The sequence below is a fragment of the Trachurus trachurus genome (genome assembly GCF_905171665.1).
Source record: "Trachurus trachurus genome assembly, chromosome: 19".
NCBI lineage: Eukaryota > Metazoa > Chordata > Actinopteri > Carangiformes > Carangidae > Trachurus > Trachurus trachurus.
This window is the reverse complement of record NC_139913.1, coordinates 20,050,023-20,077,064: the sequence shown is the minus strand read 5'-3', so window position 1 is coordinate 20,077,064 and position 27,042 is coordinate 20,050,023. Positions and strand designations below refer to the sequence as shown.

General features: G+C 40.3%; 4 protein-coding genes across 4 annotated transcripts; all 4 read right to left on the bottom strand.

Moving 5' to 3' along the window:
• Positions 1–528: 528 nt before the first annotated feature.
• On the bottom strand, positions 529–10,255 carry ccz1 (CCZ1 homolog, vacuolar protein trafficking and biogenesis associated). The gene is made up of 17 exons (XM_083993836.1): positions 10,098–10,255; positions 9,139–9,214; positions 8,954–9,050; positions 8,707–8,804; positions 8,518–8,611; positions 8,312–8,392; positions 8,190–8,237; positions 7,961–8,044; positions 7,125–7,300; positions 6,448–6,529; positions 6,031–6,092; positions 4,135–4,246; positions 3,765–3,798; positions 3,517–3,634; positions 1,970–2,128; positions 1,168–1,295; positions 529–1,047 (listed from the first exon to the last, which is right to left on the bottom strand). Exons 2-17 carry the CDS (start codon positions 9,150–9,152, stop codon positions 992–994), a joined length of 1,443 nt encoding a protein of 480 aa, XP_083849962.1. The 5' UTR covers positions 9,153–9,214; positions 10,098–10,255; the 3' UTR covers positions 529–991.
• A 1,561-nt stretch (positions 10,256–11,816) lies between these two features.
• pvalb9 (parvalbumin 9) lies at positions 11,817–13,768 on the bottom strand (the record flags this gene model as incomplete). The annotated part of the gene is made up of 4 exons (XM_083994102.1): positions 11,817–11,842; positions 12,468–12,577; positions 13,058–13,190; positions 13,708–13,768. The coding sequence occupies 4 exons, from the start codon at positions 13,766–13,768 to the stop codon at positions 11,817–11,819; spliced, it is 330 nt and encodes a 109-aa protein (XP_083850228.1).
• A 4,434-nt stretch (positions 13,769–18,202) lies between these two features.
• Positions 18,203–20,732, bottom strand: pvalb3 (parvalbumin 3). The gene is made up of 5 exons (XM_083994101.1): positions 20,560–20,732; positions 20,007–20,073; positions 19,333–19,465; positions 18,753–18,862; positions 18,203–18,615 (listed from the first exon to the last, which is right to left on the bottom strand). The coding sequence occupies exons 2-5, from the start codon at positions 20,065–20,067 to the stop codon at positions 18,590–18,592; spliced, it is 330 nt and encodes a 109-aa protein (XP_083850227.1). The 5' UTR covers positions 20,068–20,073; positions 20,560–20,732; the 3' UTR covers positions 18,203–18,589.
• Positions 20,733–24,519: 3,787 nt separating this feature from the next.
• On the bottom strand, positions 24,520–26,819 carry LOC311002672 (parvalbumin, thymic-like). The gene is made up of 4 exons (XM_083994100.1): positions 26,168–26,819; positions 25,857–25,989; positions 25,659–25,768; positions 24,520–24,682 (listed from the first exon to the last, which is right to left on the bottom strand). The coding sequence occupies exons 1-4, from the start codon at positions 26,325–26,327 to the stop codon at positions 24,654–24,656; spliced, it is 432 nt and encodes a 143-aa protein (XP_083850226.1). The 5' UTR covers positions 26,328–26,819; the 3' UTR covers positions 24,520–24,653.
• Positions 26,820–27,042: the final 223 nt, after the last annotated feature.

Genomic DNA, 27,042 nt, shown 5'->3' with positions numbered 1-27,042 from the left:
TACTCCACATGGATGAGGGGGTTTGCCAGATTTGACAGAAATAGATCCATCAGGTTGAGTGTTTCCAATATATATATATATATATATATATTTTTTTTTTTTTTTTTACAGCATCTGTGTATTTTTATCTCAGCATATTCACTTGTGTTGTGCATTCTGCTTCACAATAAAAACCAGTAGTCAGTCTCTCCTGTAATTCTTTTTCAAAAACAATGAACACATGGAACCTATTTTTCTTTATTATAAAGATAGCATTACTGCCAGATTAAATTTGATCTCCCCCAAACTTTATAAGAGGTACCTTGTTATCACAGCAACACTTAAAACACTCTGGTCTGTGGTATAAAAGATTAATCTTACCCAATTGTAGATGTAAAAGTTTAGTGGTCTAGTTTGCATTCATTTTGATTGAGGATGTGATCTTTGTGCAAGTGTCAGCCTTTATTCATCATTATGTACCTAAACTAAAGCCATATTTCAATTAAAAAAACACATTTCTTACACCATGTAAAATTAATTCTTAATTTATTTAAAGTTAGCGTAGTTGTTTACAAACCACAACACTTCTGACATGATGACATCTCATTTTAAAACTATCACTGATCATCAAAGGAACCTGGAGTGAACTGTTCTGTGTCAGTTTTTAAATTAATTTTGTCATGTTGCCTTCATTAAAAAAAAAAAAAAAAAAAAAACTTAACAAATTCTAATTTGAATGAAATCAAAACAAACAGTTAACAAAATCCTACAAGTATGTACAAAGAAAATGAAATAAAATAAAGTGAATGTACAGTAAAAATCTGGATTTTTACACATAATTACAAGAGGAAATTACAATTTTTGTAGGTTAAATTAAAAAAAAAACTTGGTGAGAAAGCTTTTTATTGTATTTTTTTTATTTTACAATGCAATTATTGCATTACGCTGATGCTGTCATGATACCCTGCAACACTGACAGTTTTTAGTGTTGTGAAACAGCCTCTCAGCTCCGTCAGTCCAAGAAGAATATGTTGTTGAACTGTGTTGCACAAAGCCTCTTAACCTCCTCTGTGGAAGAGAAAAGATAAAAGGGCATTAAGGGTGAAGTGGAGATTAAACATCAAGGCAGATTGTCTATTGTGGTGGTAGTGACACAGATTCACTCTTAGCCAGGTGGCGGGGACATACCGTTGACTTCAATCAGATTGGCGTTCTTCTGGTTCAGGATCACATACAGTTCTCTCTGGTCTGACTTCTTGCCGACTACCCAGTAGTCTGTCATTGCTTTAACGATGATTTCTTCATCTTCGTCGACCCTGAGAGACACAGAATTGTATTGAAGGGAAAATAAGATTTTGTATTTACCTCTGCATTAAACACATATAAAAAGACCCACATGTAATTACCTAAAAGGTTATATTTCATTGCATAAATAGCAGAGTGAGAACGTTTTAGATGTGCCGACAAAATAAAAACGACAAATGGTATTTACACACCATGTGCCCAAAAACAGGAAATGATAGTTATACTGGGGGAGTAAATACCAGTGTGTGTTCCACAGACTGAGAATGGGATGCTCACATGACTACAATCTCATGACCACTTCACAAGATATAATACTGTAGTAAGATTACAAAGTTCCTGGGAGCACAGCATTATGTAAGAAAATGACACAGTTGCGCTGATATCCAGGGACAAGAGGGAGTTTGTGGTTTTACACATTTCCTTCTTTAATTTATAAAATCTGAAAATACTGCACAGCTGCTCTTCACAGCTGACGATATTTTTTTTTATATCCTCATGCTGCTATACTATCTACCAACACTGACATAAGAGGAAGTTTACAGAACTAAAACTAACCAATTCTAATCTATTCTTTAGTTTCTACTGTGAAAGCCAGCATCGCCACGAAACTGATTTGTGTCCACTAAAAAAAACTCCTTCACAAATATCTGGAGAAATACAGCAGGCAGATGTTCTCTTGCTGTACCTGGCAAAGTCACAGTTGATGTCTCCCAGGATCTTCATGAGGTCAGGATGGACAGAGGTGAGGCAAACGCTGGCGGTCTTCCTCATGTGGATGGTGCTCTTCTCCGCCAGGTTCATGTGGTTGAAGTAGATGAACTTAAACTGAGGCTCTTTCTCTGGCCTGAGCAGATACAACAAGGAAGGAATAAACCAAGTCAATATTTGGATTTACTATTTGGACTATTGTTGTCTTTGCAGAATAAAGATGCATCTTTTTCAAGAGTTTCAATTTATTTAAGTGGCATTTAGTGATTCAGTGAGTTGTTGTTCTCATATATAACATCATATGGCAGAAGGAGCTATGGACACAACTTTGCACATGTTCTGACTGTGTCTTAAACAGTTAGGATAGAGCCTTGGCCCCGGTATAAAACTTTAAGAGATGAACTACTCAGGTTACAATGATGAGGTCTCTCTGAGGTAGGCCATTCTGTAAACACACATAAAAGATATTGAGCCAAATCACTTTGGATGATAACATCAAGTTCTGCATTGCAGTTACTCAACTGTCCATGCACTCCAATGTGAGCCGAGATCACATTATTACTGTAACAGGACTGTAATTGCCTCTCTGGAAGTGTGGCTGCATGCATCCAAATGGACTGGACAACTGATTTTTATCTATGTCTATCTAATTATTTACAGTTCCATCAGGCCGAATCAGGACAGAGACCTGGATGCCAGCTGAGGAATTTAGGACGGCATCATTTATTCAGTGCATTCTTCACTAGAGTGATTAAAAAGGAGCCCGTCACATTGTTCTGGCCAGCGAGTCCAGTCTTACATTACAGGCTGGGGCGCATCTGAGGCAAAGTGTTAAAGGAGAGCAGGCCAGGATAAATTGCAGGCTAGGATGCTAGTCTTTAAAGCTGCACTGCTTCAGTTACCCCTAACTGGTGCCATGACGATATCCACCAGAGTCTCGCCTATCAATGCCAGCCTGGCAGAGTCAATACAAAAGGACCGAAGGCAAACTGATGACAAACAACTTGTTTACTGTAATCACCTCTGATACAACTACACTAAACCTCCAACTAAGACAGAAAGACAAGAACCTGTTGACTGGCGCTCTGTGTGGAGTTAAAACGAAAGCTCTCGAATGTCCTGTGTGATGATTAATTAACCAAATACCGGTAGTACTCCACAGAAAAAAGATATCACACATGTGATAGCAGTTTTGAGAAACTTAAATGACAATAATTTCTTTTTCCAGCTGCTTTTTCACAGTCTCTGTGAATACAACGAATAAGGGAAAGAAACATCGGTCATGACTTAATCATCAGTTGCAGCCATAATTATACAGCAGCATCAGCTATGGGGAGTGAGAAAACAGCCAAAGCATGATTAGTATATGAACCAAGAAAATCATGGTGAACTGCTATGAAGCAGTTGCATTGTCTGCATCTCATACTGCAAGACTATTATGATTCTTTAAATCTTTCCTTGTGTTGTAAGAAAAGTGACACTGACGCAGTTATAACAAAACACGAACATGCATCTTCAACTGACCCTGATATCCTGCGGTTAATGGTGAACTGTTCACAAATATCAGATGCCAGCAAGGTCAGCTGAGGGCCCACCAGGCCGTCCAGTTGCTCGCAGAACTCCCTCGTCAGCTCCACAGAGGCTGGAGAGAGACGGAGCAGAGAATGGTTGAGAAAAAACATAATATTTAAACTCCACGTAAGCAAAAAATTTAATGAAATACCAAAATACCAATTTCATCATATAGGTACTGTGTGTGGGCGCACACTCACCACTGATCATAAAACAAGCAGCCGCGCTCATCGCCTGGAGAAGAACAGACCAATACAGGTTAAATGCAGAATCAAGGTCACACAGGTTGGAAATTACATTAACATGATGATGAGCATCATGGCACGTACTTCATCATTTTAAAACTCTGCTGTCTAATCCCCCAAATCCATATCATTTCATAGAGCAGTAGAATAGTTCATTCTAAACCTACTCTTCATAAACAAATCACCCAGTCACAGATTATGGGAATCATCCTAAAAATGAATAACAAACTTCCTGTTTTAATACATTAAAATATTCCTGTATGCATATGAATGAATCAACGGATTGACGGTCACAAAATAGTAGAACATATTTACTCAGCCACACCTTATAAACGATCAGATGCAGCTCCTCGTAGCCGTCCCCTGTGCTGACAAATATTTTTGGAAATCGGAATTTGGCCTCTGGATCTTTGAGATTGGTCGGTCCTGTCAAAAACCTGGAGAACAGAGAAGTGCTCAAATGAATAATTACTCAGATAGAGGATGTGAAAATCATTGTGGTTATCTGACAGACTCGCTATGAGTAAAAATGAAATTCAAAAGGATTGCTAGGAACTGGAGGAAAGGCTGCATGGTGATTACAAATCAAGAATTTATCCTCTTGAGAGCATGAATGCACGTAGGACTGTGGAAAAAGTTGTCATTTTGTGCCAAAAGGGGGAAAGCAATGTCCAAAACAGGAAGGGCTCATCCTCTGGGGAGTGGTTTATGTTGTCAGTCATTTGTTTAATGCAAGTTGGTCGGTTCACCACTTGAATCTAAAAGGTGAATTCTCAACAATTCACATTAAAATGAAATTTTGTACCAACATTCATGGTCCCAAGAGGATGAATCCTACTCACATACTACTACCACCATGAAGTTTAGAATTCTTTTTTTTTAGCACAGTGGAGAGAGACAGGAAATGGGGGAGGCAGAGAGGGGGAATGACACGCAGGAAAGGGCCGCCCGATGCGGGATTCGAACCAGGGCCGCCTGCAGTGAGGACTGTAGCCTCAACATGGGGCGGTAGCTCTATCAAGTGAGCTAAACGCCGCCCCCATGACGTTTAGATTTGTAGTTTAGAGTGACAGGTTCCCCACAAGATGAACTGTAATAACTTTATATTCAGTCAGTGTTAGGCATCATTGCCATCCTAGACAGATCCCCCTCCATTAACAGTAACTGGACTGATTGGTGGAGGCAGACAACTGTGAGACTGTAATTTAACTTCAATCATAAAAGGACAAATTCATTTTCTCAGTTCCAAGATTCCGTCCTCCATGACTGATTCAAATGATAAGATCACAAACTGAACAGGAAATTCACTGTTATGCTGTTAAATTGCTGGAATTCATGGATGCCATTTAGTATCATGGGGAACTACAGTACTTGCATTGCAAGACGTTTCTGTGCATTAACTATGCCTTCTCTATGTGCAGCTCGGCCTGCATGGGCCTCCAAGAGCATCTGTAAGCTTTATTCTGTCATTTTCTTCCAGTTATAATAACTTTTCTAACCTTCATCAGGTCCATAAATTCTGAAGTGTCTTCCAGTTACAGCTGTAAAATCCCGCCCCATGATAGGTCACTAGGAGTCACACTTGGGACTATTGCACCAGCCCCACTTCACCTTTGAACATTAGTTACATCAAGCAGCACACAGACACACAGAATGTTACCACGCTACTCTACACTCTGCTCTGTTGCTTGACTGCAAAATGTCACACTGCTTTCTATTTACCTCAGATGAGCAGATTAGTCCAAGTACAACAAACGACAAGCCTTTTATTGTTGTCAACCAGTCCATAACAACTCACTTGGCTGTATTTGGTGTGTGCTTTTTGAACAGTGCTGTGTGTGTGTGTGTGTGTGTGTGACTGACGCAATCAGACACTAATAAGACAGAAGTGTTATGATATAGCAGCTTTCACTTTTCCTATTGTGCACAGCAGCCATTTTGGATTTGCCGAGGACTTCAGTCCTGCACCAACTTATTATTATGTTAAAATTAAATTTCCGACTGGAAACTTGGAAATTCCGACTTGCCAGTTCAAATGCAATGCACCATGAGCCACGGGAGTTCCCCTCTTATCTAATTTGGTTGACAACAAGCAAAACCCATTACTCATGCTTATTGTTTATTCAACTGGTGACACACCAGACATTAAATGAATTAAACTAAATCCCCATTTTACCCTAATTTAGACTCTGTCCTGTGCATAGGAAGTGGGGGAGCTTACCTTCCATAGTGCAACAAATTCCCTGCAACCTCCGGCCTCAGAGGAGAGTCCCTGCCGGCCAACTGTGAGGAGAAAAGACAATAGCAGAAAGGCAAAAATTATGTGGCACAGCTTTGAAAGTACTTTGGCTCTTGTTCAGGTCAGCTGCCTATTATTATAATTAACCCTTTATGGTAGATCACATTGTTATTTTTATGTATTTATTCAATGTGGTGTTAAAGTTTGAGGCTATAGTCACGGGTGAAGCTTGGCATTAGCAGCATTAGGATCAGACACCAATTGTAGCAATAATCTTTCCTCTATTCTACACAAACACCTGTTGCTCATATTGATGCTTTTGTAACATCCTCAGTTTATCTCCCATACTTCCACAAGCCATTTGTTTGATCAGTCCATCATTCACTCCCACCTCCTCACCTCTGGCTCTGAGTGTCTGGGGAACAGTGAGGTGGTCAGGTACTTGTACAGGATCCTCATGTCATCTTGTTCCAGTCCGCTCCTGCAGACAGAACCAAAGGGTTAAACATTTAAAACCTTCCAACGTTGACAAGAGACTGTGCAAACAAAATGCAAAAGAACAAGGTGTGACTGGATATTTTTCAGCGTGCTGCAACCTGTACTCTTCATCATGAGCTAAGATGTTGAAACAATTTGTCCCCTGGTGGTAATTACAGTTCAGCCGTGGCTGTGAAGGTGCTACAGTGAAAGCACACAGTGCAGCTCCAGGGTTGATTTGGGCAGTAATTAAACAGCTCCTCTGTTTGTCTATTGACAGTTCACAATGAAAGATCACACTGCTCTCGAGCCATTTCATTAGCAATCACGTAATCCCCGGTGCTTTGCGCCAAGCTGGGCGGCTCAGGGCACAATTAAAGGCAAGTGACATGTCAGGGAGCACATAAACCCACAAAGAGGATTAGATGCCGTGTTTAAAGCCACCTCTGTTTACCCAGCATGCCATGATGCGTTTGCAGATGTTGGTGCTTTGATTTTTGTGTCCGATCGTGACAGCCGTCAAATCTTACAGATGGTGAATGTCAGGAACCAGCACGCACTGTTAAGGACAAATTTCCAACAAAGCGGTCATTCTGTACCAGATGAGCTGGTCGTTATACAGGAAGGCGGTGTATTTGATCAGGCTGAGGCTCTCCTCCACTCGGTTGACAAAGGACTGGATCTTCAGGTAGGTCATCTTGTCCAGTGGGAAGAAGCTAATGCCTCCAAATACATCCAGTAGGTCACAGGACTGCAAGTGGAGAGTCTGCAGATACTAGAAACCCCAGAGTAAACACACGCACACGCACAGACACACACACGCACACACACAATGAAAATGACAAGACACAGGAGAAGGTTAAGGAGCGAAGGGTTAGTTTACACGTCTACGAGAGCCTCCTTACAGCGCAATAAAGAAAGCTGAATAAGAAACTCTGATTGGCGCTCTGCACAGACGCTTGCATCACCCTGGGGCAGAGAGGCACTGACATTCAACCTCTGATACACACACCGCAGGCTCTCTCTTTCGCTCCGTCTTTCAGTTACACGGCGGCGAGGGAAGCCTGCGTTCACTCAAGAAGGGTATTCCCTAATTAGAAATGAATTTTTTATACTTTTTGCTTTGCTCAAGGGCAGCACTGTTCCAGTGAGGTGAAGACAGCTAATGTAGAGAGATCATTGTTGTGAAATCAGGTGTGACTGCAAACGTCTATTCGCAGGAGTGACATGAACATTTACAAAGAGATAAAACAAAGTAAATCTAGTGCAAATATCACAAGTAGAGGCCCGGACCTTGTCAAAACACTGACTTCAGGCTTAACTGACTTTTACAAATAACCATGTGTGCATTGTTATATTCAAACACATCATGTCGTCAAGGCAAGGTCAATATACATATCCACCTAGCAACAAAGTCAAGTGAACATAATTATACCCTGTAGAAGAATTTTTCAAGCTTCTGTGTGAGCAGCTCAACTCCTCCAGTTTCCATCGATCTGCCAAATGTGCCATTGAAGAGCTACGGCATTAGGAAAAAAAAAAACATTATTAGAAAATGTTTCTTTTTGCATTAAAATTGCTAGTCTGCCAAAGTGTTACTTTGTGGGTTTTAGAATAGGAAGACATTTAATTTAGGGAAGTTACAGAAACAAACTGGAACTGACCTTGTACATACTGTAGCATTGTCTTACAACTGCACCATAAACAGTATCCTAGAAAGACAAGAGGGCACGATAAGTATAATGTAAAACTGCCAATATCTAAAGAAAAAATGTGAAAAACTCACAAGTATTTCCTCTTCCTGATATTCAACTGTTGGAGGTTTACCATCTTTGTTTGGTTTCTCGACCATTGGGTTTCGAACCACCTGAGGAAAAGCAAATAAAAAGAGATTAGCAAGATAATGGTAGATTACATTCCATAGAAGGCCAATAAAGTCTGAACTAACACATAATGTTGGACAAGCAATGTGCATGTAAGCCTTTAACATACCATGACTATCCAGAAATTGTCCTCAGGCTCAAAGAAAAACTGCCGGTTCTTCTGTGTGTGCAGGGATTTAGCTGGCTTTGTTGGACAGAAGGTCCTGGAAGACAAAAACAAGACACGACAATTAAAAGCAAGTGAGGGATGAAAACATTATTGTAAGAATGAAGATCGACACCTGGTTAAGATGGATACCTGGTGAACTGTACAATGGCTTCACAGAGGCCTACATTTCGGATCTTCTCGTTCTTCTCAACATCACTGGGGTGGTAAAACAAAATCTTCTTCTCTTCCTAAAAAAGACATTACATTAGTGATGGACTTATACCATAGTACATTTTGTTAATGGTGAATAAGTTTAAAAAAAAAAAGAAAAAAAAAGAAAACTGATTCAGGTGTAAAACATTAGCATAACAATTCTTCTTGTAGAAGTCAAGCTCACCTCTCCTTCCCGTGGCCCAAATGTGGGGTTATAAATGAAGAAATTAAGCAGAGATGGCGTGTACTGTTTCTCTTGCATTCCTGAGGCCATTCTGGGGCTGCAACCGACACAAAGAGAAAGTTGATGCTGACAAACCACAACATTTCTTCCAAGAAACATCAATGTCAGCTTTGCATCATCGTTACCTAATCATCAGCATTAGTGTAACTTGTGTCTGGATTTCCTTTGCTCCAAAGACAGTGTGGTTAGCATGCCGTGTGTCTGCAGAATGAAGACAAGTACATCACATAATGAGACATGGCAAATGTAGAGATAACAGTAATTAACTAATAAGTAGCTGATGGCTCCACACACACACCAAGTATAGTTGATGTGCATTAAAGCTGAAAGCACAGTGGGCATTTATAGAAGGGATCGATCAATCTCTGTATGCTTACTACTGACACTTGAGTAAATAGCTAGGGATTAAAAAGTGAAACAGTTGCAACAAAAACGAATCATTTGATAGATATAGTATGCATTACATGGCTAATGTACCAGACAGCCGTAGCTATGCTTTGATGTAATGGTACCAAATAAACTGGGAACTGAGTGCAACTCTATAATATTAAAACCCCACATATTCATTCTGAAAACTGTCATTTATTATCTGCTGTCACTTAGGGGTTTCAACTAAAAAGTTAATAACAAGCATTCAATAAATTCGGTGGAGGAAATAGCTTAGTGCCCCTGCTTTTAATTAATTACAGTAAAGAGTGAGTGCACGTTTACTGTCGTGTAGCCGGGCTGAGGCTAAACACCTCGGTGTATTTACAACACCAGCTGTTTAGATAAAAGATAATTGGGTGAATTAAACACACATGGTGACGTCTGTGGATGCGAGCATCTAACACGAACGGTTACCAGGTCAACAACCAGTCCATGAACGGTTACCAAGCCAACAACCAGTCCATGAACGGTTACCAAGTCAACAACCAGCCCATGAACGGTTACCAAGTCAACAACCGGCCGATGTGAAGTGAAGTCAGCAGTGAGCAGCTAGCGGGGTTAGCTCGCTCTGCTAGCAGTGGAGTTGTGAGGTCCAGGCGGAGGAAAAGTCAAGAGAACCGGCTCCGTAACGGAGTAACACGACGGCAAAACTCACCTTACGGAGGCTACACACAACACGCTCAAGTGCTCGTGGTTCTAGACGGCGTAAATAAAAATAAAAAATGAGGAAATGAGATCAATGAGAGGAGACGCTGCATTATACTTTACATTCTTAACTTCCTGCTTTTGACAGCGCGGTGTCACAAGCCCAACTGTCCGGGTAAAAGTAACTTCAAGCCGAATAAAGGTTCCGAGTCCGCACAGGAAACATGAGGTTTTGTCCTTTGCTTAAATTATACCTCACAATTACATTAAGATCTGTTCATATTATATCCTAAATCTTTGTAAACTAGTAACACAAAACATTTGTTGATTGAGAATGTTTTATCTTATGAACTATGAATACACACAGATTTATAAACTTTTAAATTCAGATTTTATGTTCCTGATAACCTGGAAATTAAAAGTTCAAGTAGGCCTACTTTTTGGTCAGGGGGGCATCTGATCAGTCTCAAATTCACTTGGCAAAACAACAACAGACCCAAACATACAGGCTAGTCATAATCAGAAAGAGCTTTCCTCAGGGACAAGAAGAACAAGTCCTCCAACAGATGATATGGCACCCAAAGAGCCCTGATTTTATGATTATAGAATTAATCTGGCATTGCATAAAAACACACTGTGGCAACCAAGTGTTTGTGGGTGTAACCTGGAGAACTGACCCTGTATTAAAGAGGAACTATGCAGGATTTGTAGCTTAACTATGCTTAATTTTTACCCTAATTAAATAGCTTTGCAGTAATTTTCATGGTTTAATAAATGGCTTCTCTTGTTATGAAAGAGAATGGAGGCTCTCTGCCTTCCACGTGTGTGTCACTTATTGCGTCTCTTGGCTGAAAACATGCCGCTGTCCCGGTGTCCCAGCTCGTCTCTGCAGCACCGCGACACAAACACACCCCGTAACCTGTATCTCTTGTTTATGACAGATAAGACTACACAAATATACACGTCGTAACATCATATATGATATATAACATATCTATCACTCTATTGATTGATTTCTCGCCGGCTTCAACAAATGCACATGGCCGAGAGGAGGGTTAACAGCGGAAAAGCGACCTGGCTAACATAATAGTTCACCTTTAAAGTAAAAATGTATTCATGACACATACTCATTTGATACAGTTTTTTCTGTTTACTACACATTGCATCAAGTCAAATGATAACTATTCATTTAATTATTTATCAAAGCATCCTCTCTTTTCTTTTAGTGTCTAAAGTTGTTTTGTGTATTCACAAGTTGCACTCTGTCACTAACATTAGTGTAGGCTTGAAAGTCTTGCCTCTGGTAGTCATCTTGGTATATGTGTCTTGTGAATTTTTTTTAATCTAATATTAAGTGTTTGTATTTTAACTTAATAATAAACAATAGTATTTACAACGTGCTCTATTTTCAAATAAGAATAAAGTTTGCATTATGAATCTAATGAATAACAAGTGACAGGCATTAAGAGGCAATGTATGCTTCCACGTTTATTCATCTCATTCATTGACAGAGGTGGGATGTGCACAGACAAGTATACATGGGCCAACACAGTGGAAAGACAAATTAAAACTCTGTTGTCTTTAAATAGACAAAAGGTCAATTAAAAACAACCGATGCACACAGATTTGAGTAATTTAGTAGAAAAGGACCAGGTAATGGAAGCCGGGTTCACTTGATTCCAGATGTGGGGAGGTGACTGAAGACTTGAGACCTCTTTATCTGCAAAACTCAGGACAGGACCATTGTCTGGAATTCTAGAGGAGAAAAAGAAATTATGTTGAAATGAATGTGAATCTCCCCCAAAAAATAGCATCAACCATATGCAAAATCCCTGCATGCATAACTGGGACTGGGACCTTTAATTGACCTTTAATTGAGTGACCAGACAAACCAACAGACAAAAAATAATCCCTTCTTTTTTGTCCAACCATTTGATCCTTTTATGCAACACAGCTGACCTCTGATGCCGACTGCTGTCCTCACCGGACAATGGGCAAAACTGACACACACATTGACCTCTAGTGTCAGTGCATGCGATTTCTGACAAAGCTGAAGCAATGTGATTAAACAAAGACCCTAAATGCACCAACATGATGAAACCAAAATGCTTAAATATTGATCTGTTGTGCTGTTTCTATCTGGTCTATTCACTGTAAGTAAAGAACCCTGACACAGCACAGGGCATTTTAATTTCAACATTCAATATATACATTTGCACTGAGTTAAAACCATCTCCACTATGTTCTAAGATCTGTGATCTCAGGGGAGTAAAACTGCTCTAAACTGCACTGAGCCACTCAGATTTAATCCAACCACTGAGATAATTTCTGCCTACATTGGGAGTTTTAGAAATAAGGATCCGAGAAATCAGACACTGACCCTCTGCTCCAATTTTGCCATCACTGTCATCGTCAGCTGCTGAGATGAAGCTCTTAGTCTCTGCCTCAGTCAGTGTCCGTGCACCCGGGACGAACCGCTGCAAAAAGTACCTGGACACACACATGCACAAAGACACAGGTAATGTTTGAGTTGACTTTTCAAAAAGCGCATAAACACACAAATTCCAAATCTACACAGTTCCACACACAGCTCCTGGTACACAAAGGTGAATTACATAACACAGATACGACCATAACACTTTGTCCATGGTGGATTATTAGGAAACGGCTTAATGGTGCCATTCCAATAATACAACTGTGCAATTCATCGTCCTAAATCTCTCTCTGTCAGACACAAGAATACACGCAGACTGTATACTTAACTCTGTGGCTCAGGATAAATCTGTATGGGAATTATTCCATTAATACAGTAACTTTTAAATAAGAATGAGCCATGTGGATGTGTCCAGTGACTTGTAGTGATAAGAATTAGAGCACTAACATATTATTGTATAAGCTGTGAATATGTAGGAAAAGGGGACAACAGCTTGTAGGTGAGGAACGTGAACATCTCGGGGTCATGTCACACACTTGAGCTCAGATTCCTCGATGTAGCCGCTGTTGTCATCATCGAGGATCTGGAAGACATTTTTGACCTCCTGGGGCGTCTTTGAGGACAGGCCACACAGCTGGAAGAACTTCTTGTAGCAGAATGAGTCCGGAGCTGGAATCACATTGAGGCATAATGAATGTAATGAGAAAATAAGAGAACAGAATGATGGGGTGAAAGCTGAGCCACGAGGTCCACCAGGGTGGGAGCTGACGTGCAGATTAAAACTGTGGCTATGTTGTGGCTGCTGTCCAGGTGGCAGCTTTTCCAACTCTGATTTTTCATCTTTTAAAGCTGGCAGACACAGGCGTCCACTAAAAAACAGATGATCAGAAACCTTTCCAAATTCAGATTTCATCACCCTTCATTTAAACCTGGATATGAGGAGAGGACACTGCATAATAATGAAAACAATGCAGATCACAAACCTTTCTGTAAGAGTTCAACGTTTTATCAAAATTAGACGTGAAATAAGTTCATTAGTTAGTTATTTAGTTAGTTGCAGCTTTGATCCCGCAGAAGTTTGTTCAAATCAGTCACTTTGGACCGTGCATTCAATTGATTATAAGTAGTTCCAAGAATTGCCAGAGCAGGGATTGGGCCTGTGTGTGTGTGTGTGCTGAAATCCTACCTTGACAGTCCTTGACAGCATTTTCAATGGCCTCAGCTGAAAGGATGGAGGTGAGCGACATGTTGGTCCTGCAGTGTAAAAGGACAGGTCAGTAAATTATTCACACGCACATACACACACACACACTCTCCCTCTTTCTCTGTCACACACATTTTTTTTTTCATCTACTTCAGGCAACTCGGTCCCATTTTTGTGTCAAGCTGGATTAGCTCTTTTTTTTCTAGGTTAATATTATGATCTCATCAAGACTCCCACAGTGATTGTTTAGCAAAAATACTTAAAATGCAGAAAGAAAAAATAGAGAATGTGTTTTGGTAATATTTCAAGAGCTACACTGTTTTCCCCCCTTGTACCTATATTTCATTTCATAAATCTCTAATTGAGTATGTTATGATCCATTCTTTATCGACTGTGCTCCTGATATGATTTCCCCTGGTGGCCCTTTAATCACTGAGACTATTTGCTGCCCTTGAACTGCTTAATTGGCCTGGTTGAGCTGTACAACATAATTGGCATATAGGGACTGCACATAAATGATTGGGGAGCAGGGTGTAATTGTGGAGAAGCAATCTTTAAATTAATAAAAACATAAGATTTCCTGCAGTGTTCCTGGAATTATTTTGCACTATTCCCCAAGCAATTACTGTAAATACAGCACCTCTCCACTTTGGAGCTGCTAAATGTTTAAGCCTGCTAGAGCGTGACCTAGAAACAACAACAAAATAAAAACAAAAATCAAGAATGTTACTTTCTGACATTGCAAGTAATTTCCATACAGTCCCTTAAAGTTCACAGAAATGATAGGAATCCAAATATCACCTGTTTTAAATGATATATTCATCATTTAGTTTAGAGGAATGAATGTTTTTGAGCTAAAAACAAATCCTATCATTGGTCTAAAAGCTTAAACACCTTTACAATCATATTTGTAAAGGATTTGTTGGTAAAAATAAAGACTTTCTACTGTCTAAGAATGTTTTATCATTTCTATACCTGAGTAAACCCCTGAAACAGTGTAAAAAGAAAAAAAGAAAAGCTGAAAGTAGCCTAAATAGTTCCATTGCTGTAGCTCCATCCCCCAGACAGACAGCACACCTGGCCAACACCTGCACCCAGAGTCTCCTGGTGCAGCCGTGGGACTCACCGCTGTTGGCTCGGGCTCCTCTCGGTCCAGGTCCAAAGCAGCAGCTGTAGCAGCAGCAGCAGATGACAGATAAGGCTTTGTGGTGGCCCCTGACAGCTGGCTCACTCTTATATACACACTGGAGCTGGATGCGCCGACTGATGCTGGAGGATCAAATTTTCCCACAGACCAGTCGCCTCCTTCTCAAGTTCCTCACCTGCTCACCTGCCCAATTAACCTTTACTGTTTGTATCCGCTCTACGCTGCTCTCTCCCTTTCCCCGTCACTGTCATAACTTGGTCCAATCAACTTTTCCCTCGTGTTACAGTGTCCCTCTCTCCCCTCCCTTCCCCTTCTTTCTCTCTCTCTCCCTCTCTCTCTCTGTCTCTGTCTCTGTGTCTCTCTATCTCTCTGTGCAGGTGGATGTTAGAGCTTACACACATGTGAAATTTAATCAGGTCCCCTTTCTGTCTTTGGTTTTAGTGAATAATCTCCTAAATTCAGATGACCATAGGGAGCAGCAGGTCATAAATCATCTTATGACTCACCAGAGGATTGTTGTCCTCGTCATGTGTTGCACTAATGTTTGGCTACAAGCTCAAAACCTGACTGCCGGGGTACATTTTATTTACCTGTAAAACTGCAGACAAGTTACTGTAACAAGTTCAAAGAGGACTTTGGTATAGATTTGACCTAAGATGAACACAGCCCATTTGGCAGTTGCAATTGGTGGGAAATGCTTTGGCATCTTTTCTTTTTAGTGTCCTATTACCAGTTTGGATATTTGTCTGGATTGTGCACTAAAAGCAGAACTGTCTCCTCATCATAAAATTTACCAAAGACAACAGCATATTTAGATGTTTAATATTTAAGTAGGCTGTTTTGCTGCCAAAACACTTTAGGATGTTTCCATCCTTTGATTTATAATGGAGGTTAGATAAAGGGTCAGTTCTGAGTTTTATAATGGGTCTGGAAATGCTTTAACACAAAAAAAAGCAAGAAGGACAACCACACACACTTCTGACCTTCTGTGAGGTGAGGGTGTCGGTGATTTTTTTTTTTTTTTGTGGTGTTGCACCTGGTCACCGTGGCAACAGTCCACTCTAAACTGATGAGTCTGTTGCAGAGGGAAACCTTTCCAGCCATCTGACACAGCAGCATCTCTGGTGAATCCAGTCAGCACTAATAGCATTAGCAAAGAGGGGAGGGGAGGCGAGGGGAGTCTTTTTGTAATGAGAACCAAGGGAATAAATCTCATTATTCTTCAAAGTTTGAAATGCGGTGAACCTCTGATTTAGACTGTGTGGTCTCACAGACCCCTGCTTTACTCAACTCAGAGCTTGGGAATAAAACAAACCACTGATTCTAACACACATCTTAATCTCCAAGGTTTCAATGTAAAACACCAGCTGAAACCCCTTTGATTCATTCACAGATGAGAGATGCCATCTTGTGGCTGCTACCTGTCACTGCAGGGCACCACGGTAACCTTAACCTCATACAGTACGTGTTGAGGGCCGGATTAGGAGTTGGGTGCATGTGAGTGTGGTTTGTGCATCCAGTCTAGATTACAAGGGTGAATCTGATACTGGCCTCACATCACCACAGCAGGATGCCTTCCCAGCTGGTTAGTGTTAGCACAAAAAGGCATTTTAAAGGGTGATTACATAACTTTAGGGAGAGCAGCAGCATCTCTCTTTTTACAAATGAATAAATTGAATTCATAAGCAATAAACGTGACTTTTGTTAGATATTATATACTGAGGGCTTTTCTGCTACAGTTTCTGGTGGATAATAATAGCAAACCACAGGTCAATATTTCGGTACAATGCACATTACACAGTGACTGTCTGGCTCATTTCCACATTCTTTTTTTTTCTTTTACATTATTTAGTGGCAATGGTAGCCTTTTAACTAAATGTTATGCGTTTTTGCTTCACTTGTACTAAAGGCCACTCTAATGAGTGTTGAGGTCATGTAGTGTGGATTTAAGTGGACTAAACCTATTATTTATGATAATTTGACAGTAGTATCCTCCAGAATTTTCTATAAAAATGCACTTATTTAGATTAGTTTGCATATGTCTCAACTGCGGATTGATTCAAAGACCATTGTTATCTTTAGGTCAGATTTACTTCAACATCTTTTTTTCTCAATTGCTAAAACACTAAACCCTGTTGTCTGAACCAAATTCCCAGTTGCCTGAACCCACTGATTGAATCAGTCACTCTTTTGGCAAAACCATCAGCACTTTTCACCTGTTTAGACACATCTTACCAACACATTTTCATTGTGATGCACCTGTGTTGCATAATGCTGAGCACAGGTGGCAAAAGTCAAACACAAGTAAAGCACAAGTTTCACCGGTTGAACACAACAACTCAAAATTGATAACACTTGTGTCCAATGATGTGAGGGCACATATACTGTAAGCCAGTTCAGGATGAAGTCCTGTGGCCTGATCCAGTACAGAGAAATGATGCTGTGGCTGAGTTGTGCACTTCTCATTTCTATATTTTTGTACATTATTTTTACGTAGGCTTACTGTATACAAGTGCTAAATGCACAAGATTTCTGTTTGTCTTTGTACTGTACAAGTGCTACGTGTAAATGCACAAGATTTCTGGTTTTTGTACTTCTTTTTTTTTTTTTTTTTTTTTTTTACAGTACTATGTACTACAAGTGCTAAATGCACAGGTTTTTTGTTTTGCAAGAGGAGAAGATGAGAGACGACAGGGTGAAGGAAGAAAGGATGAGGGAGGGAGGGATGAACTGGGAAGAAAAAAGAAGAAGGAAGGAAAAGGGGATGAAATGGATGTGGAGAGGGAAGGAGGAGGGTGAAAGAAAGGGAAGGAGAGAAGTGCTACAGTTTGCTACAGCACAGGTTTTTTGTTTTGCAACATGCATTTAGCCTACAGTGAACGATAAACATTTATTTCTACAGCTTCATGTCCTGAGCATTGTGTTTTCTATTTGTCTATGTAGTGTTTAGTGGCTGCTCAGTAGTGTTTTTAATTTTGATTGACTCGGGGCACGATTTGACAACATAGTTCAGTTTTGGGCACAGATTGAACTGTTTTGAGGTGAAAGTTTGGTTTTGCAAGAAGAGTCTGAGGTTTTGTGAATGTAGCTTGAAAATTGGGGTTTGTGTTCACAGTTTAGAGAAAATGAGAGAAGCTTTCGAGAAATGTGTTTTAGCAATCGAGAAAAACTGTAAGTGTTATGTTGATATAAATTCCTCAACTGTTACTGCACCTTCACAGGTCATATCCTGTGGTATAAGTAAAGAGGTTCCTCTATGAGGCATTTCTTTCCTTCTTTGGTTTTCCTTGCAGTTTTCTATGCATATTGAAGACCAGGGTCAGACTTGAGTTATTGAAAAAGAACCTTTATTGCTTTCTCATCGTCCGTCCGTTTCCCACAAAAGTGCATCATCACTGATCTCACAGTACGCAAAACTCACAGACTAAAACGACGACAGAAGTGAGAGAGAGAGAGAAAAGACACAAGTCAACCATGCTATACACTTAGGTACATTCAATGTGGACAGAAAAGATCTGAGCATGGCCAGGAAGAGAGAGAGAGTTAGAGAGAGAGGGAGAGCAGGTAGTTTATGGTCAGGGGTGAAAGGTCAAGTGTATAAAAGTGGTGTGATTTGAGAGAGAGAGTGAGCGGGAAGAGGAGAAATGAGGAGGAGTATGTCTTGGCTCAAGTTGTTCCTTTGGAGTAGTGGAGTAAGTTGTTGGTCAGTGTTTTCCTTTAACCCTTGACCATGGCAGCGAACTCTGCAGGGAGACAAGCACAGGCAGAGATTCCAGTGTTACTTCAAGATCAATATTTAGTTTGAGGCCAACAGATATGATTCATCATTTGTGGTAAAAAGAAAAAGAAAAGAAAGAAAGAAAAGAAGCAAGTTTCTCACCATCAACTCCGATCTTGCCATCACCATCAGAGTCACCGGCCTTGAGGAAAGCCTTGGTCTCAGCGTCGGTCAGAGCTCTGGCACCGGCAGAGAAGTTCTGCAGGAACAGCCTGGAGAACACAGAGAAATACAAAGTGATGAATAAATCATGTTAGAGCAGATTAAAGCTGATAGATACTGTTCTTTCTCTATCGGTTTCAAAACGTTTTGACAAAAATCACTGTCTACAAATCTTGACTGATTATTCACTGGATTTTTTTTTTTTTTTTTTTTTTTACAGCTCTAGATCATTCAGGATTTCTCACTGTGAAACTAATTTAAATGCACTTGATCTGGCCCAGAAAATTCCAGCTATGCTCCTTCTGATTCCAGCTCTGGTCTTTGTCGCCCTACAACACGAGACACCAGAGGAGGGAGCAGATATAGAGTTACTCGTGAGGAGAACACCTGGTAGCCCAATATTCTCAGATGCTTTAAGCCGCTGACATCATGCTCAAGTCGCCGTGGGCCAAAGAAAGATGATCCCTGTGCTACGAGAGCCCCGAGGAGCTTGAGATTAAATCTAAGAGAGGATGCCTACTTCAGCTCATCCTCCTCAATGAAGCCACTCTTGTCCTGGTCGATGATAGCAAAGGCCTTCTTGATGTCATCGGCGGACTTGGCTGCCATGCCGACCTTAGCAAAGAATTCCTTGTACTTGAAAGAGTCGGCAGCTGAGAGGAGACACAGAGAGGACTGTGTCAGACACCGTGGAAAGTGCACATGCAAAGATGCAAAGCATTTGATTTCTATTCATCTCCAGTTCATTTTAGCTGTTCTTTATACAGTACAAATAAAGATGCATGCTTTATTCTAGCCTGACAAGCCAGACTATATCAGAGCAAATATATTTGCTGCCGCTAGGGTGCATCTAGATTTCTAGGCTATTATTCTAGGGCATTTTCTATACATTTCTATAAGTCACATTCTGCATGTCTGCTGCCTCACTGATCTGAGATGAGCTTAAAAAGGATTCCTCAGTGTTAAACACACAGGGAAGATGGAGGAGGCAGGAACTCTTATAGGTCATACCGTTATCTGGTGACTCTACACCGGCAACTTAATTATGCAGCAAGACATTCAGCTACAAATGAGACATGTAGAAGTCCAGGCCCTCTCTTGCAGAGCTGATTTGCCTAAGTGCATGATTTTGTGCGCATGCAGCTACTATCATGTTTTAATACCGTATGTGGTGACGGTTTTGGTGGGGTTTACCTTGGCAAGCTGCAAGGGCTGCAGTGATGTCAGCTTCCTTCAGAATTGCGGCGAATGCCATTTTTAACTGAGGGAGGAGAGAAGAGGACAAGTCATCACTTCATCAGTTCAGCGGCAGCAAATCACACACTTTGCATCTAACCCTGTCAGGTTTCCTCACTGCACTTAAAAAATTACAGTTGTTTCGAATTACAAAGCTATACGTGAAATCTCCATTATGCCATGCATTGTATTTCACGGTTCCTCTCTTTGAGTATTCCAAGGCACAAATGATCAGAAAAGGTAGTCCAATTTTTTTTCCTCCCCAAAATCAAGCCCTCCAAGGCAAAAGGTCCTTTGCAGCTGTAGTTGGATGGCAGATTGATTTTTTTTCCTCATTCAGTTCCTTAGTTTGTCCAAAGCCAAACTCTTAGCCTGTGATGCTCAGAATCTGGCCCTGTGCAGCCCTTTCCTCGGTTTATATCCCGTCGCATGAAGTTGAAGCCCTGAAACCCACTCAGCGAGTCAGGCTGAGGTCTTGGCTAAAGGTCTGCAGCTCTTCAGTGAAACTCACCTCTGGGTTACCTCTAAGGCTAGAGTGGATTCGCTCTGATGAACCTGATGAATCTGCTCACTGCAGTGAAGCCCTCAGCGACTCTCACAAGCTTATATACTTTCACTCACCCGAAATATGATGCATAGGCTATGTAATAGACACTGTGTGCAAAGCAGTCAAAGCAGTTGGTCAAAAAATGTGTCCAGTAGACAGAGCTGGTCTATTTATATCTACATAAATGAAGATGCTTAAATGGTAGGCTAAGTGTAAGCCTATGCAAAAGTGCCTGATATTGCATAGGGCTAATAATATACGCTGCTGATTTGAGTGAAACGTACTCTGAGGCCATGTAGTTCCGATCTGCTACAGCAAAACGGAGTGAAGGATGAGGTAAACCTTCATATTGTTTATTGTAAAGTCTGATCAGACAGACCAGGCTTCTATGGATAATGCGAGTTATTACAGGACCAATATCAGTTGTTTATACATTGTATCCAATAGTTTTCCCATTGGAATATAACATTTTTTAAATTTTATATTGTAATACTTGTGATAACTGGTATAGTATACCTTGTGTATGTTCTTTTAGTTTATATTGTTTTTTATTGAAACCATAAGAGTTCATTAATAAAGAGATGCTGGCTGAAACACAGTATATTGCTGTGTATGTAGCCTGTAGCAAAGCATAATCTGTTAATCTACATCTACATCATAATTACTGACAGTGATTAATGGCCCACACGTGCCCTCTGAACTCAACAGTTTTGGTGAAAACGAGCTTGTGTGCAATTGGCATCCGGACAATGTCTGCAATGACTTTGGTGGCATTCCAGTGTCAGAAAAGTGTCAAGTTGCTGTGATTGATTATCACAGACGACAGCGATGTCCTGACCAAAAAAAGAAAATGAAAGAAATTAAAACATGATTTTATTTTTTAAGATTTATCACTTTGTGTGCTTAGATCTTTTGATTTTTACACAGATTGTACAGTAACTTGGACTTGAATCTATATAAAAATATATATATTCCATGATATTTGTGAGTTCTTGCATTCAGCTCAACATTTATGTGCACGAGATGTTCCTTCCAGCTGGGAAAGTGCACAAACAAAAAATAAAACTGGAGCAGCACAAAGTGTCTACTGCCCCACTTAGCTCTCTACTCACAGTTACACCAAACAAGATTCAAGTGGAGTACATGTATAAACAAACCAAACACAGACCTGCAGCTACATTTCCAACATCTTCTCTCATTATTTCAATAAACAGGAATAAATATTCAGGATTCATGCCTCCTTGTGTCACTGAATTTGTTGCAGTGGAGTATACGTAGCAGTTCATCATTATGGACGGCTGTATCTGCAGAGTTTAATGCATTTTGCTCATGTGAATGAAATCTATATCAGTGGGTGTGAAAATAAATAAAAGGGGGGATACAAATAATACAAATCAGGCACAAGATGATGAGTAAACAGTAGGTTCACACGGCACTGTGTGCGCTATAGTAGCAGGACGGGGAGTGACTTGGCAGGAGGTATTCAAACTTTAATTTATAGTATGCGTACATAGGATCATCTGCCAGGCCTCTTACACCCATTCAAATGATTTCTCCTTATGGTGATAAAACTATTTGAGCTGCTATTTAAGGAAACACTGAAAGCGGATATCATCTCATCATCACCATCTCTATTATCATCATCATCGTCTTAACTCATGAGTGCGGCACCGTGTGGCTGTGTAGTAACACAGGGGTCTCGTCTCACTCTGCTCTGAACAATGAAGTGATAAGAGTGACTGGTCCAGGCCTGGGGGGTTTCCATACCCATCATCTCCCAGGGCGACTGCAGGCTGTTATGAGCCTATTGTACATCAGGTGGCAGTGTTGAGGTGAACCTGTGTTTTCAGTGACCACATTTTCAGAAAAATTATATCGAAATCATTCATGTTTGTTGAATAACTTCTCATTTTAATGCTGGGTTCATACAATGAATGTCTTAAATGTGGAGTGTAATTTTGTCTCATCACTGTGGGGGTTTCACATATTCTCTCCTCAGCCAGAAAAGGCACTGGCATTTAAAAAAAAAGATAAATTCACTCTGCTTCCTCTTCACAAATCTTCTTAAAAGCTCGGAAAACTAATCTTTGGCCTTTAACATTTGCTGTGGTCAAATGAGGTCCCTCACCTCAAACGACTCGGCCATAGATACTGTAACTATTCCTGCCCTTCTTCGATATCGGGATTAAATTACAAATATCTCACAGCAGAGTTGAAACCCATTAAGCAAGGCCATGAACGCCTGTAATTGGAGAAAGTGAGGGATGCTCTCCCATCATATTCTGACGTTTATATTTGAAATTCAGTTTTGTGATAAATCTGTGGAACGCCTTGATGAACCTCATGTTTCCCTGCTTTTATAATCATCAAGGGATGGTGAATTACTTTTAGTTCATATTTTAAGATCAGCTTCCTGTTAAGAATGTAATGTTTTTGTAGGAGTTTGCTCCCTCTTGCTACAGCAGAAATAGAAGTGACCCATATTCCCGCTATCACCTCCTCTGTCCAGCAGACCAGTGGCCTGCCATCTGAGAGAAAGCTGCAAATAAATGTGCGACATCGACAGAAGTCCTGTAAATGTTCTGGCCCAGAAACTCTACCCCGTCCCAGAGCTCCTCCGCTGGGTCACTCGGGCCTCCTCGGGCCAGCACCGCTGAAGCTCTGCCAGACAGTCCAGTCCTGCTCCTCAGACCCCTGTCTGTGCCAGGCTGGGTCAAAACCCTGCCTGTGACCACCCCCTCCATCCCCCATCCCCCATCCCCCTCCCCATCTGCAATCACTATAAACATTTCAAGTGTGTACAGTGGTTAAGACTAAGGTGCCAAAAAGCCAGTGAATACTGTCCTGATGTCATCTACTACAAGAGCAAATTAAACAAATGCTCAGTCACTGGCAGAGAAACATAATGCAGCAATATGTTTCCTTCAAATTAAAAGATAAGTTCATTGTATCGTTAAATATCACTATCAGTGAAACATACAGGCAGGCATGCTCTCAAAAACATTCATATTCATTACATGTGTGAAAGAGAGTGGCATTTTTAGAGGGAAAAACTGTAAAAGATTAATAAATGGTCTGTTATTAGATGACTGTCAGTTCTGTAACAGTTTTCACTATGAAGCAGTGACGAAGTGGAATCACTTGGCAAATCATGTGACACAGTCAGAGCTATTCATTTATTACTAATTTGATGCTTTCATGAGCTAAAGCAAATAGTCTTTGCACTGTGTCATAGGCTACATAACTTACAGTTTATATATACTAAACTCAACAGTTATATAAATGTTAATATCTACAAAGATCAAAGAGTCACTCTGGCAGAGAAACCTGCGTGAAGCCCTGAGCTCAATGCTGTATTAGCCATAATGTACAAACTGCAAATCAATTGTAATGCATTTTTCACTGTGATGACTTTGAATTGCAGTGTGTATGTGGTGTCATGTGATGAGAGTATGAGAGGTCAAATTATCTATCCACAGTGAGCTTGTTTAATGGTCATTTGGTCTGAATTAATTATGGTGGTAAATGATGAAAGAGTCTAAATGTGGCTGCACATGATGTCCAAGCGAAAACATATGATTCACACCTTATTCTACTATTCCACCTATGCTGTCAAGTTGCAGTTGCCAGAATGACAAATGCGTCATTTGCAAGGTGGAAACTTGCTCCTGTCATTAATTGGAGAACCTGAAGCCCCTCCCGACCCCTAGAAAGGCTGAACCGCTCCAAGTGCTCAATATAACATGAATGCATGAGAGAGAGAGAGTTCAGTTCAGGCTCGGTCTGGATGTAAGCACGACAACAACACAACACAGTCATACCTGGTGGTGAAAAGTAGATTTATTTCTGATAAGTAGATTATTTCTGATATACAACTCCTCTGCCAGGGAAAGACACATAGCAGAGAGGCAAGATTTAATTTGCGCTTTACTTTAATTACTTCATTAAATACATTTCCATGGGTGAGTCCATGACATTTACTGTAGCTAAACATTATAAAAAGAGGTCCACCCTGGAATCACCACCATACGACAGATCGAAGAAACATCGTAGAGGCTTTATGAAGACTTGACCATCGCAGAAAACTCTGGAAAAAGCAGAATTTCACACTTTTAGGTTATTTTTCTCCAAATTCTTCTGCTAAAACAATGCTCTACAGTACATGAATACATAAAATATTGGAATCTGTAATGCAGTTATAGCACTGCATAACTGTAGTTATAAACACTCAGTGATCATAATGCTTTATAACAATAATCATAACACACTATAAAGCGTTTTATCATGACTTATGGTCAGGTATTATTATAGGTTATAATTGTTAGTAACTCACTGACAATGCCCACATCGATATTGCATTATAAATATAGTTATAATGTGTTATAATTGGCTTATTTACGTGTATAACTATCATTATAAACACTCATAAATCATCATAAGACTTTAAAACAATAAGCATAACACATTATAGAGCATTATATAATGGCTTATAAAGTCAAGTATTATAATAGCGTTATAATGCTCTGTAATGTGTTATGCTTATTGTTATTAAGCTTTATGATAATTTATGAGTATTTACAATGATAGTTATACACGTTTATAAGCCAATTATAACACATTATTACTATATTTATAATACATTATGGATTTGGGCATTGTCAGCGAGTTACTAACAATTACCTGACCTTATAAGTCATGATAAAATGCTTTATAGTGTGTTATTATTATTATTGTTATAAAGGATTATGATCATTTATGTGTGTTTATAACTATTGTTATACAGTGCTATAACTGCATTATAACTCATTAGAAGTATGGTTATAATGCGTTACAGAGATAGGCATCAAATAAAGTGTTACCAATATGGTAATGCCTGACTTGAATCTATGTTTACCATTTTTGTTAAAGAAAAGACTTGAAATGCTCTTAAATTTAGTTGATTTACTTTACTTTTCACACTTTTACTCCTTTTGACCAATGTAACCAAGTAAACCATTCAAGCTTAAAAACCAAACAAACAGAAAATACAATGCAGCAGCGCGGGTCCTCTCAGACCTGCTTACCTTCCCAGCCGATCTTTCCATCTCCATCTGAGTCTCCCTCCAGGAGGAAAGCTCTGGTCTCAGCTGCCGTCAGGGGCCTCGCTCCTTTGGCAAAGTTCTGCAGGAACAGTCTGAAGGAGAGCAGGGAGGCAGCAGCACAGTGAGTTAATAAGCTTGATACACGAGAGAAGAACATAGGATATTTGTATACAACTCAACTGTAACTCATCCTGCTCTATGTAGCCACTCTTGTCTTGGTCCAAGATCTTGAAGACCCTCTCAATCTCTGTTGGAGTTTTCTTGGATAAACCAACAGTTTTGAAAAAAATCTTTGGGCTAAAGGAATCCTTGGCTGAAAGCAAACAGATAACACTCAAGTTGATCAAGTAAATTAGAATAATGATTCTTCCTATACAACAACTAACATCACTATACTCTGAAGTATAATGAAACAGTGAAATAAAGGCCTCACACCTTTGGGCAAAAGCAATGTACTGACATAGGACTTAACCCCAATATGGCCTCCTCACCTTTACAAGCATTAATAGCTGAAGTGATGTCTGAAGCTGCAAGAAAGTCGGTGATAGCCATGGTGGTGGTGGTGAGTCTGTTGCGATGGGTGTTGCAGTCTGGTGTGATACGTGACCACTGATGGGCAGAAAGAAACAACTGGTGGCAGTGAATAGGCATCACCCCCCCCAGTGTCAGAAACTACCAGTGTCCTTCTGTCTGCTGTCACCTGCAGCTGACCACTTCAGCCATTTTGTGTGCATGTGTAGCCTACGTGTGTGTGTAAAGACAGAAAATCTTGCCTTTTGCACGACTGTGTTTTGCAGAGCTGTTCCTTTGATAGGTCAAAGGTCATACTGGATTTAAGTCTACCTAAACAGACTGTGTCTGTGTGTAAACAAAGCAGCAGTCGCTGGGGTTATATTTGGTGCATCTTAAGGGAACCTGGCTGGCCTGCATTTCCTGTTCACTAGTGTTTCCAGCTACAGTTGCTGCCTGCCTGTGGTCGTCCCTGGCAATGTTTCCGCAGGCTGTAAACATCCTGTTATTATGGCCTCTGTCACTTTCAGGCTCTACTCCACGGAGCTGTCTCCACTCACAGTCACCTTGTTCTCATATGCTACGAAGACCTCTGTTCTGATATGACTGTATATTCAAAAGGGCAGAGATGGTCTATATGTGCATACCACAGTATGTCCCCGGTGACTCCTAGCTATTTTAAAATGTGATAATTAATTGGGTTGTTGTTAGGTTGATGTTGTTGTTGGATGTTTGCTGCTAGCTAAACCTTCCAATGTTAATATTTCAGCTGGGATTCACTGTAGCTTAAGGCAAGGCAAGGGCAAGGCAATTTTATTTGTATAGCCCGTTTTTACAAACAGTTTGTCTCAAAGGG

Coding starts and splice junctions, on each gene's coding strand:
- pvalb3 (XM_083994101.1), bottom strand. CDS start 20,067: ATGGCATTCGCCGCAATTCTGAAGGAAGCTGACATCACTGCAGCCCTT. Junction 19,466..20,006: donor AGCCCTTGCAGCTTGCCAAG/GTAAACCCCACC, acceptor GTCTCCTCTCAG/CTGCCGACTCTTTCAAGTAC. Junction 18,616..18,752: donor TGGCAAGATCGGAGTTGATG/GTGAGAAACTTG, acceptor GTCTCCCTGCAG/AGTTCGCTGCCATGGTCAAG.
- LOC311002672 (XM_083994100.1), bottom strand. CDS start 26,327: ATGCCTATTCACTGCCACCAGTTGTTTCTTTCTGCCCATCAGTGGTCA. Junction 25,990..26,167: donor AGCTATTAATGCTTGTAAAG/GTGAGGAGGCCA, acceptor GTTTGCTTTCAG/CCAAGGATTCCTTTAGCCCA. Junction 25,769..25,856: donor ATAGAGCAGGATGAGTTACA/GTTGAGTTGTAT, acceptor GCTCTCCTTCAG/ACTGTTCCTGCAGAACTTTG.
- ccz1 (XM_083993836.1), bottom strand. Junction 8,612..8,706: donor GCCATTGTACAGTTCACCAG/GTATCCATCTTA, acceptor TTTGTCTTCCAG/GACCTTCTGTCCAACAAAGC. Junction 6,093..6,447: donor CCAGACACTCAGAGCCAGAG/GTGAGGAGGTGG, acceptor TTCTCCTCACAG/TTGGCCGGCAGGGACTCTCC.